This window comes from Cynara cardunculus, assembly GCF_001531365.2.
Source record: "Cynara cardunculus var. scolymus isolate 2C chromosome LG 9, CcrdV1, whole genome shotgun sequence".
Classification (NCBI taxonomy): Eukaryota; Viridiplantae; Streptophyta; class Magnoliopsida; order Asterales; family Asteraceae; genus Cynara; species Cynara cardunculus.
In genome coordinates this window covers 16,672,712-16,687,807 of record NC_037536.1, presented here as the reverse complement: position 1 = coordinate 16,687,807, position 15,096 = coordinate 16,672,712, and the positions used below count along the sequence as shown (strand labels likewise).

General features: G+C 31.9%; 1 protein-coding gene across 1 annotated transcript; it reads left to right on the top strand.

The window, feature by feature from the left end:
- Positions 1–4,608: 4,608 nt before the first annotated feature.
- On the top strand, positions 4,609–6,794 carry LOC112518530. The gene is made up of 4 exons (XM_025126254.1): positions 4,609–4,675; positions 4,817–5,017; positions 5,525–5,758; positions 6,402–6,794. The coding sequence occupies exons 1-4, from the start codon at positions 4,667–4,669 to the stop codon at positions 6,450–6,452; spliced, it is 495 nt and encodes a 164-aa protein (XP_024982022.1). The 5' UTR covers positions 4,609–4,666; the 3' UTR covers positions 6,453–6,794.
- The last annotated feature ends 8,302 nt before the right edge of the window (positions 6,795–15,096 follow it).

Below are 15,096 nucleotides of genomic sequence, written 5' to 3'. Positions count from 1 at the left end.
CCTGCAACTTAGGTTACGCCAAAGGTCGTTTGTGTCTATGATTTAATATCACATGTGATGATCTTGATTGATTGTAATATCACATCAAGAACACACTTACCACATATGATGGTACATGTGAGGAAGGCTTAATGTGTAAGAGCGACTTGGTCCGCAACCTAAAACGTGTCTGAAGTCCTCTACATCTCTGATTTAACATCACATGCATATCATATGTGACAGAATAAAAGTATCACATGTAACTGTCTATACTAAAAGGTGGTTGTCACATTTTGTAAAATGAATATATTCTCGTTTGAACCCTTACCTTACCTATATATATATATATAGAGAGAGAGAGAGAGGGGCGTGAAGTTAAAGATTTTGTGAGAAGACGAGAAGTTTCAATCTCATATATGATTACACTCATTTGGGTGTATTTAATCATACATGATTAAACTTGTGTATCATACGTGTAATGATATATGATATTAAAACTTCTCCAAAATGTATAGTTTCTCGTTTGAACTTGCCCCTATATATAGGGTTGGGTTCCGGTAAGAATAAAGTTATGGTGAAAAATGATAAGAAGAGATCTCCACCCTTGAGATACACCGGGATGTACCAAATCAATTCCTATGAAAAACGCAATTCATGGACGAGTATGAGATTATAAGTGATCAATGATAATTTCGGTTAATTTCACAGGTTTGATTTTCAAATACGTTATTTCATAAAACTGATTTCCACGGTTTCTAACTTTTAATAGGGTTTCTATACATGTAATGTATTGAGAGAGACAAGATAAGGAAAGTGTAAACCCCACCTTTGACACTTTAAATTAGAATATACACACACACACACATATATACCCCTTGATTAAAGTCATAAAGCAATAAACACCCCTCCACCTCTCACTTTCTTTCATTTTCATCACCTAAAAGTTTGTCTCTTTTGCCCTTTTCCTTACCACCAAACAACATAAATCATGCATTGCCCACTTGTACCATTACTTCCCTTGTACCTAGGAAATGGGTAGCCTTTTTATTGGTGTAGTGGGGTTTACATTTATTTCCCTTTTGCATCATTAGATTGACCCCCCTAATTCCCTTCTTCAATGTCATTCTCACTACTCCATTTTTTAATTGGTTTGGTGCTACTTTCTTTACCTTTTATCAAGTATACCCACCATTTCTAAACAACCAACACAACCCTCAACTCCCATTTCCATGTTACAAACCATTCTAAAGATAATTTGATTCATATTTTAGGTAACATATTTTTAAAGCTTTTATTTTGATACATAAGATGTAAAATTTTAAAACATTTAAGTATCCGGGTAACCGGTTTAAGCATTAGCCGGTTATCATGCTGATGTAGCCGAATGATGTGATATCCAACTCAGTATTAGGCATGGTTAGTGACATGGATTCTTTTTAATCTAAAATTAGTCGGTTAACCATGTACTTAAATGTTTGAAACTTTACATCTTAGTTACCAAAATGAAAGTTTTGAAAGTACATTACTCAAAATAGAAATCAAGTTAAAGTACGTTATTTTTTTCATGCAACTTGCCCTTAAAGATGTATATATGTATTCATAAATTTGTTTTTTTTTTATATTAACCAATATTCTTGAACAAAATGTATTTGTGTTTCAATAACCATCTTAAGTTATATCATTTTAATCAAACTATGACGTCGTTAAAAGTCGATCGTTAAAATTTGTTTTAATTAATTTTGTTTGTGTATTAAAGAATAATCTTGGAATATTAGTATATAATTATCAAAAAGTAAAAGCTATGCACTTAATTTATATTTAAAAAGGTTGAATGATTGAATTTTTAAGGTCAAAAGTTTCGCCTAATATTAATCACATCGTGTTCATCATCAATTAGCGACAAATAAGAAAGAGGGTATGAAATTCGAGATAATTTACTTTAATCTTCTGTTTTGCTACATGGTTACTGTTTGGTATGAAAATGATATGAAATGACAGGTCTTATGACCATCGATTTGATTATAAATGGTGGTTTATGTTCGTGACATGATCAATATGTTAAAACATGAAGTTATGTTGAAATTCTCATTATAATTAATGTGTTAGCATGCCATGCAGTAGGAACGGTGTGAGAACACTGAAATCTGTATAATGGTCGAATAAATCAGCATTCGAGACATATCAAAGAGCTTGGAGCATGTGAGATCCAGGTCCCTAAGACGAAGTAAGGGGCTGCAAGATAGACTTCACAGGTTAAGTCACAACGACCAGACAACACGAGTATAACTTGTATGTCGAGTCAGATGGACCAATCAACACATTTCTGCTTCAACGAGTTGATGAACTCCCATGGACTACATCGGGTTTGGAAGCAACTCCAAGTTGCATGGAAAGTCGCATACCCCCTATCAGTTGGAATGACAATCATATCATTGTAGCACGTTTAGTTAACTTAGTATATTTGCTCATTAGTTAAAGTGATTAAATGCCATGCATGATGTGTGCATGATTCATCATGCAAATCCAATTAAACTTACATGGACCAGATGCGAGTTTAATAAGACTTTAAAACTGGGATAGACGTCACTGGTTGAAAATGAGAACCGTTAATATTTTGAAAATTGAGAAAACACTTATTTCATTCTATGTATTATACATGAGGAATGTCTTGATAGATATTCATGATTAATATATTCAGGGTTTTTTTTAGAGTTATTCATCATTAATAATAGGAAAAAGTCTAAAAAACCCAATGAACTTTAGTGTTTGGAATGATTAAGTCTTTGGACAATTTTTTAGAACTAATAAATCCTTGGACATTCCAAAACCTGTTAAATAACTTCTTGGACTTTTTAAAACTTGTTAGATTCATTCTTATGACATATACAACTTGTTCATGTGGTAAAATAATAGGAAAAAAAACTAGAAAAGCCAATAGACTTTCATATTTTGAACGATTAAATTCCTAAACATTTTTTTAAGCAAAAAAGTACTTATAATATAAAATGAAACAAATATACCAAAAATGTACTTACATTTACAAAATAATACTTACAGTGGTGAAATTTATTTTAATTGAAAATAAAAAATATTCTTTCAGTGATTTTCCAAATTAAAAAAAATAAAAAAAGATTTAAAAAAAGGATTACTGATTAAATATATTTTAATAAAATAAAATATACTTTGTATATGATTTCTCAAATTAAAAAAAATAAAATTCAAAATTAAAAAAAATTATTGATGAAATTTATTTTAACTAAAAATAAAATATATTTCGTTGGTGATTTTTCAAATTAAAAAAATAAAAAATAATTTGATTAAATTACAGACGAGTTAACGATAAAATTTAACTAAATACCTAATTAATTAAAATTCGTCGCTAATCTATATGTGAAATGATATCACCAACAAGATTCAAGCACGATCTTTCACATTTGTTAAATGTTACAGTGTTAGAGCGTCTGACGGTGGTCAAGTTAACCATCGATTAGATATAAGTAATCCATGCATATATACTAACGAACACTAACGATGAATTTTAATTATTTATGTATTTAGTTATTCAAATTATTTTTTATTTTTTTTAATATGAAAAATCATCAACATAATATATTTTATTTTTAATTAAATAAAATTTCATCAGTAATCCTTTAAATCTTTTTTTTAATTTTTTTTAATTTGAGAAGTCATATACTGAATATATTTTAATTTTAATCAGTAATCTTTTTTTTTAAATATTTTTTATTTTCAATTAAAATAAATTTCATCAATATTTTTTTTTAAAATGTAAATACCTCTTTATAAATGTAAGTACCTTTTTGATATATTTGTTTCATTCTATAAATATAAGTATTTTTTTTTTGTTCAAAAAATGTTTAGAGACTTGATCGTTGAAAATATGAAAGTTCATCAGTTTTTTTCCAGATTTTTCCATTATTTTACCATATTAACCAGTTTTATAGGTCATAATGATGTATCCAACAGGTTTTAGAAAGTCCAAGAAGTTATTTAACATGTTTTGAAATGTCCAAGGACTTATTTGTTCCAAAAAATTATCCAATGACTTGATCATTTCAAACACTAAAGTCCATTGAGTTTTTTAGACTTTTCCCTTAATAATACATGAAATTGGATCAGTTTCCAAAATATTTATGGATCTCATTTAAACTCCCTCACATGTCACAATATATGTTACAACATTTTCAAATGTGCTTCAACATTATTTCATATATGACTTGTGCATGTTGTGTTGAGACGTTGATAGTATCAGACGGGCCACCATAAATATGCACACATTTCTTACATGCATTTGTACATGGTTCAAATAGTTAACACCAGTACAAGTATTGTGGTAACTGTCGAACCGAAGTTCGTGAATGAGAATGGTAAGTCCGTTGTTAGTTATAGCTCGTCGATAACTAATTGTAGATGGACTAAATTGCCATTTAGTTTGTAGATGGACCAAAATTGTAAATGTTGGATATCTGAAGGGTGTAAACTGAAGTTATATGAAAGCCTAGGGTTATGAAGGTCACTTTGGCCCTTTAAAAGTTCCCCCTCCGTCCACTGCACGGCTACAAAAGCAACAAACCCCTTTTTAAGTTTTAACACCTATCCACATTCTATAAGATTCAATACTACAACAAGATCTTCTTCTAGAGATCCCCATTTCAAGGTTCTTACCGCCATGGATTACGTAAGCTTCTTGTTACCTTTTTCTGTTTATGTCTACTTAATTTGCTTCTTAGATTCAAAGAACAAACTCAAGCAATCGATTAATTGCTTTGGTTTCACCCTGGAAGTTGTTTGCGGTGTTAATCTGTGTGCTTTTTTACAGGAGTACAAGAGAAATCATGTTCCGGCGTTTGGAAGCTGGGATTGCAATGACGACCTACCGTTCACTCAGTGTTTTGAGTCGGCGAGACAAGCTGGACTGCTTCGATACAGTTATTCTGAAGATCGTGATCTGTACGTCACCGGCGATTTGTACGACAACAATGTAGTCACTCCGGCCATGATTGTCGTTCCTCGTCGCACGGTAATTCAATGTCTCTCCTAAATCGTAATAGTTACGATTAAATTCATTCCAGAAGTTTCTAAACAAATCCTAAATCGTAATAGTTACGATTAAATTCATTCCAGCAGTTTCTAAACAAATCTTATATGTTTTTTAATTGTAAACAAACTAGTTTTTTACTTCCTGAAAATCTAAGATGAACATACCGTAATAATCTTAGATCCAGATGAAATGTTATGTTTTCACTGCAACGAATCATAATTACTATTTTGATGCAAACAAACTACTTGAGAAGTAACAATTTCGTATATCTCTTAGTTGTGGTTACATTTACAGGATTCATCGACCAAATGGTTTGTTTTGAAAGAATTTTTATGGTAAAAAACTAAAAATTCGTGTAGATCATGAAACCAAGCGTATTATGCATAAAAATGTAGTACATAAGTTTGGAATAGCCAAACTTGACCTGGAAAAAAGTTATGGCTTTTTGAAGGTTAAAGTTTGGTTTGTACTTTATGGCAAAAACAGGGGAAAGCAGGGTACCCGCATGTGAAAGAAGGGAAAAAAGACGCATGGGTGGTCTGTGACTATGAATACGACTACGATTATGATTGTGACGTGAAGGAGCCCCCTAGCCCTGTCAGTGTAGCAACACCAACACCACCACCACCGCAACACCCCAGGAGGCATGTTAAAGCCATGGCCGTAGACGAAGATCTGTACAGGATCTCGCCGGAGCTCCTCCGTGCCAAACCCAAACGGGTAATTATTATAAAACCCTATTATAATAATTCGATGTTTCTGTGTAGTATGAGAGAGAACATGTAAATTGAAATGATCACACATCACGAGTCCGCTGACACATTTGTATCATATTCCCGCAATTGTAGGCACGTAATTTCACATATTTGTCCATTTACACAAGTTACGTATAGGGATCCCACTTTCTCCTATGCTTAAAGTCAAAATTGTTTTTTATTTTCATTTATATATACAATATATATTAAACAATTAACCACCTTTCTTGGAATTCATTCCCAAAAATCCAAAAATATGACTTTCTCCCCCATTAAAACACCAACCATTTCAAGATTTTTAATAAAGTAATCATTGTATTCATTAAAAACGAAACCTGATTTTAAAAAACTACCCACATGTTATTTTTGTGACAAGAAACAAAAGTAAGGTCAAATTTCACGTTTTGGGTTATTTTTCTCTTGATGTTGGTTTGGAATAAAGCCAAGAAGTTGATATTTTTTTACTGTGACCAAGTCAAAACAGCTGGTGTTAATAGGAATCTATAGAGAATAAGGTGACAAAAGATAAGTCAGAATAGAAATGTACCATGGCTTGTTGTATGTTATATAATGTTTATATTAAGATATGATGATTTTTGTAATTGCAGAAGAAGTGGGGATTGTTTTCAAGCTGCATGCAGCCAACATGTGTTATGTGAAGACAAACTACAGCTTTCAAAGGTACATATGATGAGGACAAGGCAACTATTGTTACTATTATTATATAACATTATTATTATTATTATTATTATTATTATTATTATTACTAGAAATAGTGGTAGACTGGACTGGACTATGTTTTTTGTGTGTGTAAATGGGCCTTTGGCCCAGGCCCAAAAGAGCCCTCTTATTAATTCATTATTGTCGTAGGGTAGAGTAATGATGATTCATCATGATGATGGTGATGATCTTGAAGTTGTTTCCTGAAAAACACTTGTTGCTTTTGCTACTTTTTTTTGGGAATCTTTCCTTGGAATTTGGATTTTCATGCTTCTTGGTAATAATTGATGTTTACTGATTTATTTTTGAACCATCTTGTCTCTTTTTTTTCTTTCTTTATATACGACTTCCCAAAATTAACTAGGACCCAAACCAACCTGTCATGCATCTACTCTCTTCTTTGGTTTAATTTAGTTTTACATTGTATAAGATCCCAATCTAAAATATTTCTAATTCCTCTATTTGGATAAGATCCTTTTGCTTTTAACTCAAGTATAATTGATACCACCATACCTTTCAAATGGGATGATATATAAACAATACTGATATTGTGACACCTTTCAAATAGGAACAATCTTTCTAGAATTGATCATGATTTGATATGATACATGTAAACTGTTACATGACAACCGCTGAATTAAATCATTTCTCCTCCATATACGTTAGAATCTTTTTAATTTTCACTTAAAGTGCTCATTTGGAGAGTAATCTAGCGAGGTTCTACATATCTTCATATGGTATCAAAGTCTAAGTTCGGCCACTTTGCCACAATCTGTACCAAAGCCACCAAGTTCAGATTTGGAGAAAACATGCCTTAAAAGAAACATAAGAAGATAGTAGCCATGGTGATTTGGGTTTATTGTGTTACGGGTAAAAGAACAGTAGGCATAATTAAAGAGAGAGAGAGAGAGAGAGAGAGAGTGTTTGAAGTGAAAAACAAGACCTGAATTAGCTGGTGGGTCAAAATCAAATGGACGTAAGTTTGGTGGGGTTGAGTGCGCATGCTAAGCTGCACAATGACACCCCACATGTCTGTTTTCCACAGATACACAGCTTTTAAGCCAATTAAAAAGCAGGGAGCAGGATAATTGTATGACTTTAATTCTATAGTACAAATAACAGCCAGTCTGTCTGGGTCTTCAGTAATATATCGAGATCATGAAACCAAGAAAGAAAATGAGTTGACGAGTGGAGCCCCGAGCCTGTGCAGGTAGTTGATCATATCTCATCTCATTTCATACCCAACATATACATACTCATCAACAGTACTCAAATTATATATAATATACATATATACACACATATATATATATATATATTTTTTGGGTGCGTTCAAATAAAAAACCACTCAATTTGTAAAAATCGTGAAAACTTCATTCAACCAATCATAATTTTTTATTTTGTTTATTTTTTTGTAATTATGAGAGGTTGATTAACCATTTTTATTGTGGAGGGTGTTAATCATGGATATTATCATCTTCATTATTTTAATTTTAAAAAAATATATAAAACAATTTTATTAAAATTTCATTAAATAGTATATGAAACAATTTCATAACCACATATAAAACAACTTCATAAAAAAAAAGTATTATATGAAACAATTTATATATATATATATATGTGTGTGTGTGTGTGAGAGAGAGAGAGAGAGAGATGTCATAACATAACCATAATGACTAATATTTGAGCAAAAGATTGAGTATCGACAATCTCAACTGGTTTTACATGGCACCCAGCCCTCAAGAAATCTTGCATGAGTAGATTATCTAAGACTCACATGACAACAAGACACATGAGTGGCACCAGATTCGAAACAAAAACACCTCCTAATCCCTTGAGCCAACCTGAATACATGGCAGGAGCCACAATGACTAATTAATTCTTGCATGCCTTAATACTATGACTATAATAACAAACCATGGACAGGAGTGCATGCCATCTTCCATTGCTATATCATGCAACCAATAATTGAAAAGAATAATAACACTAATTAGTGGATGGCTTTACAAGTATAATGTGTGTTCGAGTGATATATGTTGTATCATCCATTCTTTTTTCAATGACTTTATAAAGAATAATTAATATAAAAACATTCCACATATGTTTGAAAGATGAACACATTACGACATAAGTGAATCTAGAAATTTATTTCAAGTGGTGGGTATAATTTGATTATAAAAATGAAATTATGGATATCTTGTACACAATCATTATCAGTCTGTTGGTTAGTTCTTTATTTTTGTATGTGAGTTTATGTGTTCGGTATCTCTTATCTCGAATTTTTCAGAAACATGATAAACCTAAAAGTAAAAGTTCAAATCTAAGAAAATAATATAATTAGGATTCAAATTTTGGAAAAAAGGAGAAAAGAGTGTACAAACCAATTCTGTTAAGAGAAAAATTTTGTGTTATTATTGTAGTTTTAAGGTATATATGGTTGACTCAAACAAAATAATATGGTGACACTTTTCACGATCCTAATAACTTTTTACACTATGACGGTAGAATGAAACGGTGGCCCGTGCCACCATACCTGCCATAGTAGGTTCAAAAGCTTATATTTTTTCTTACACTATGACGAAAGCATCTAATCTCAAAATTTACATGTTTTAAGCAAAAGGCCTCAGAATGCTTATGTTTAACTGATCGACATAGATGTGGACATCTTTGGAGGGATAGAAAACCCTAAAATCTGTCTCTATCTCCCTCTGCAAATAGAGCATTTTGCATTGACCTTTAGGATTGTAAACGAATCAAACGAACACGAACGGAAAGCTTGTTCGTATTTGTTCGTTTAACAAACACGAACAATAAACGAACAAATTCTTTTTTGTTCGTGTTTGTTCGCTTAAGAAATGGCTATGTTCGTGTTCGTTTACGTTCGTTTGTTAAGATGCTAAACGAACATAAACGAATGAACATAAACAAATAAACATAACAAATATGGACGAAGAGACTTAAATGAAGTAGAGCTCAAGCCACCTGAGTTTTTAAGGGGTTGGGTAAAATTAAATGGGTAAAAAGTTGAGAAAAATACATCCAACCAGACAAATATATAAGTGAAACATGGGGTTGGGTAAAATTAAATCCATTACTTCTGTTTAAAAAATTCAAAAAATCTAAACTATTTACTCTATTTATTATTAATTATAATTATTATTTAATTTTTAATTTATTGTCATCAGTAAATGAACATAAGTAAACGGACGTAAACGAACATTAACAAACATAAATGAACGTACATTCACGAAAATAGACAAATGAATGAGATCTTTGTTCATGTTCGTTCGTTTAACTAAACGAACAAAAAGAACTTGTTCATGTTTGTTCGTTTATTAATAAATGAACTTTCTGCCAAACAGTTCATTGAATTTTCAGTTCGTTTACAAGCCTATTATCCTTATGTAATACATAGATATTAAGGCGTCGTTTACTAAACACTTATCATATGTCATTTACTTTATCATGTGAGCATGGTAATGAATGAGAATCTTACCTGATAAGAGGCATAACAAGGACCAATGAACAACGAAACTCTTGCAGGGTCCTAGGGATATCGCATTCGCGGTGGTCCCTTGAAGTAGTTCTGAAATTTAAGTTTTGGATTTTATTAAGTTCACCTAGCAAATTTATGTTTCGGGCGTGTTGGATGTAATTAAGAAAGTGGGGAACCTTTTTGAATTAGTTATAGAACTTAGGGGTCTTTTATCAAACGTTTAGTCACATACCTTTACTAGATGAATATGGTAATGACCAATAATCTTACCCGGTAAAAGTGAAGGTAAGGACCGATACCGAGTGTCTTATCCTGTAAGTGAGGGCGGCGACTCTTAGTACGGTTAGCGCTTACCAAGTAAATTGTTGCATACGATACCGTTTTGATGGACTAAAATCATACCCGGTTGGTAAGTGATAGTGTTGAATTTTACTGATAGACACTTACACAAGTAAGCATTTCGTAACGACCCCTCAGTGAAAACTTTGTGTGAATCACAAGGGATCACAGCAGAACACCCAAATCTGTGTTGTGAAAACTTTGAGGTATTTAGATTTAGGGGCTTATTCGGTAAGTGTTTACGGGTAAAATTTAACATTATTATTTACTTATCGGGTAAGATTTTAGTTCCCTAAAACAACATCGTATGCAACAATTTACCCAGTAAACGCTTACCGTGGTAAGAGTCATCGCCCGCATTCACCGAATAAGACTCTTGGTCCTTGTCTCGCACTTATTGGGTAAGATTCTTAGCCCTTTTCATATTCATCCGGTAAGGTAATGTGACTTGATAAGTGCTTACCCGGGTAAACGTTTGGTAAACAGCCCCTTAGTAAAAGAATTTGTAATCTTTCGCATGTTTTATTTGTAGGTTTTGAAATGGAACTGAATTCTATTATTTATAAAAACAATTAAATTGCTTTTTTCTTTAATTGTTTATTATAAAACAAATGCTTCTTTTTATATATTTTTAAATATTATTACAAACAAATGATATAAAACCGTAAGAAATATCAATTACCTGATGAGATTTTTGGAATTTCTGAATCCCATATTTATAAAAAAAATTATTGAAATCCTAAATTTTAATTGTTTATTTCCTTTAAACTAAATATGATATTGATATAAAATAAAATTTCAAATCCCATTAAATCCCGCCAAGCAAACCTACCTTATTTTTTGAACACCAACAACAAAATGGGCCGATGTTGGGCCTGCTGAATTTCGGATTGGGCCCGGACTTCCGTTTAAATTGCTTAATAGAAATTGAAAGCGAAACAATCTGTCACTTCAATCGTACCCTCACGTCTTAATTTATATGATATTAAAATTATACTTGTCTAATATAACATTATACATCTCGATTTTAATGTTTCATTTTTTTCAATTTTACAATACGATTTTATGTGATTTTAAGAAAATGATAATTTTTTTATGTGTGAATAAATATAAATTTGAAGACTCCATAAAAACTTAAAAAATACACTGATATTAGTATCAAATTAACAAATTAAAAATTATTGTTTTATATATAATTTTTCAGTTCAATTTTTATTATTTTAGTTTAGGTTTAATAACAGTGTAATTTATCTTAAGTTTAATAATGTAATGATTTTCTTATAAATATAATTAAGTATTCTGTTATAACTCATTAATTATTCTCATTATGTTTTAGGTTCTATATGTTTAAATTATGATATTAATTTTGTATTTCATTTTGTTTATCAACTAGTTATATGAATTCAAACATGCAATTTTAAAAAGCAAATTTTTTTTTTGTAATAATCAAGGGGTTATTGATATTTTCATCAGATTTCATAGGATTAGTATATAATAATGTTCTAAAATATGTTAAAAATATTTGTTTTGTAATGACCAATAAATAGAAAGATAATTTAAATACTACAAACCAGACACAACAAGATTCCAAATTCTTTCAAATCTAAATCCCCCAATTTCAAATCCTTGCTACAAAATACAAATCTCTGAAACCGAACATCATTTTATTGTATTATGACGCTATCAAAACTTCCCAATTTTAATATATTGTCGTCTTGGATGAAGATAAGAACAGTTCAAAAAAATAGATCTAAAAAGATATGTGTGTTTGGATTAATTGATGACATGCAATGCAATGGCTCACGCCTTTTGAACCTTGATTCTACCATAGGCATGTGAATGAGACCCGCCTATTAGGAATTGGTGTACCCGTCCCCGGACAGGGACAAGGATTCTCTACAAAATTGGGGACCGAGGATGAGGATCCATAAAAGTTAAAAATCGGGTGTGAGGACGGGGGCAAGAAGGTGATTCCCGCCTCATCCATGTATATTAAATATATAATATATTTGTTATCAAATATATAATTTATAAAGAATTATATTTACCATCTTTTAGATTTAAAAATAGTATTTTGACCTTTTATATATATATATATATATATATATATATATATATTCAACGTGTTTTACATAAAAAAAAACATGGAGATTCGAAAGCATTTGAACAAACAATTACGTATGATGTTATGATTTTGTTAACACAATTTGATCCTCCGTAAAAGCAAAATTGTGACAATAAATGAGATTTAAACATGGACCATTTTGAGTGGAGTGCGATGTTTAACATATTTGATTAAAAATATTTCACATAAACGGGAAAAAAAAATCTCTGATTCTCCGTTGGGATCCCTGTTCCCCTCAAGCATGGATGGGGATGGAGATGAGGACGGAGATTCGGGATACGGATGGGGAATTTGGCCTCTCGACTCCCTGCCCCATTCTCATGTCAATTACGCCACATACATACATACATACATACATACATACATACATACATACATACATACATACATACATACATACATACATACATACATACATACATACANATACATACATACATACATACATACATACATACATACATACATACATACATACATACATACATACATACATACATACATACATACATAGTTCATAATAGGCAGCAAACAAATGCATAATGTAAATCAATTAATTAATTTATATATGAATTAGTTAATTAGTTCATATCGGTTAATTAATTCATAAAAAATTGCGGTTAATAACAACACATAGTGTTTGTATGATAATTGGCAACTGAAGTGATTCTACTCTTCTGTCTCCTTATTCTCCAGCGTGGGCGTGGCCGGCACCACCCTACCATGGTGGTGGAATTGGCATTTGCCAAACACAGAGATGGTCATGGCTGATCTTCTTCTCAACATGATTCATATATATGGCTTTATTTTGTTTATGAGGATGATACGTGTGTGTGTGTGTATATATATATATATATATAAAGAGGGATCAAATATATATATACACACACACACATGAGCTCACGTGAAACCAGTTGTTTTTATGAGACTCGTAAGATCATTTTGTTACAGTTGAAACTTCACACCAAAATACTGTAAAAAAAATTCAAACATTCACAGCAAAAACACTGTGTAGGTTAACTATGTAGCTCGATTATGTCCCCCTCATTTGAAGAAAAAAAAATAGATGAATGTAGTATAAGTTATTGAAAGTAGTTTCACAAAATTAATATACACGTCAACCCCGTCATTGCCACCATACCGTTACCGTTATCGTTATCGTTACCGTGACCTGTGTAGACATTGATCTACAAAGATTTAAAGAAACCCGTACCATGTTTGGATAATACAATGACCCACAATCACAAACCAAACCCAAGAAAGCCCATTTCAAGTTTGATTAATTGAATACCATCATCAAATGATCAAAATGGTACAAGTTTGGTGTATGAAATCTAAGATTCTTCAAATTAATAATCTTTTACTGCTTCAATTATATTATACATGTTTTTTTAATCACGATTACTTTCTGTTTTTCACCCCTTTTATGTGAGTTTTCATCAAATCAGTACCGTGATAATCTAGGCAAACCATATGCGAAATAAGACACTAATTTCGTATATATAATACTTAGATCATGAAATTATGTATTTATAAGATAGTTCGACGGTTGTAACCATTAATGGATAAGGTCGAAAAACATTTATAACCGAATTTGAGCTCAGGATTCAATCGACCAACAGTCATCACTGAACATACATTCAGTGATGGTTGACTTTTACCTATAGGCAGCATTCAGCAATAAGTTGAAACTTCACTTTCAACGGTAGCTAAAGATCCTTCAACAAGACTTGATACCTGATGTTGAAAACCATATGTTGAGTCATGACTTAGTAATTTTTCTAAGTCTTTAAAACTTAGATTTTAAAAAATTTCTAGGGGTGCTTCCCCTTGGAACCCCGCCAGGGCATTGCCCCTAGGACCCCGCAATGGGGGCGACCCTGGCCCCTTGACCCCCACTTTATGGTAAACTAAGGTGATAGGGGGAACATTTGTGAATTGTGAGTGTGCACTCCACACCTTCTATGTTTGTCTCATCGCCTCAATCAATCTCAAGTAAACACAATTACACCAAATGGTTAACGACACTGAAATCACCTACATGGGATTGGAATGAAATCAAATTCGAATCCGGCAAAATCCCACAAACCAAACGGAACATTAGCCTTTTTTCATAGTTTCACATGTAACCATATCCTTGAGGGTAGTTCCATGTCTAACCCTAGTTCAACGGTCATAAAGTTCGTGTGAAAGAGTTTATAAAAAGTAACGTCTGAGCCGACTCAAACCGATCTAAAAAGTAAATCAGGTACCCAATGATTTGCTAAAAAAAAGTTTATAAAATTATGTGAAGAGAGCAAGTCCACATGATAGGTATGGCTGGAATGAGTATGATCCCTCAAACCAATTATCAACTATCTTCTGTACTTCATGGTCCACACACCTCTTTTTCTACACATTATTTTCTTTATTTCTTTCTTTACGAGAATTAAAATTTTCTCTATAAACTACAAGGGTGGTGTCTAATTGGTTTAAACTTGGCTTCAAAGGTCAAAAGTACCAGGAGATGCCTGGTTCAAATCCAAGTAGGAATAAATATCCTCTTGTGGCCACGAAGGTTCAAATGTGGTGACTTCGGGCTATCTGCAAATCATGTGGTCGCCCTGGGATTAGTTAGCTC

What these genes read in the sequence shown, in the direction of transcription:
- LOC112518530 (XM_025126254.1), top strand. An exon ending in TTGTCGTTCCTCGTCGCACG is followed by an intron (nt 5,018 to 5,524) that starts GTAATTCAATGT and finishes TGGCAAAAACAG; the next exon opens with GGGAAAGCAGGGTACCCGCA. An exon ending in TCCGTGCCAAACCCAAACGG is followed by an intron (nt 5,759 to 6,401) that starts GTAATTATTATA and finishes TTGTAATTGCAG; the next exon opens with AAGAAGTGGGGATTGTTTTC.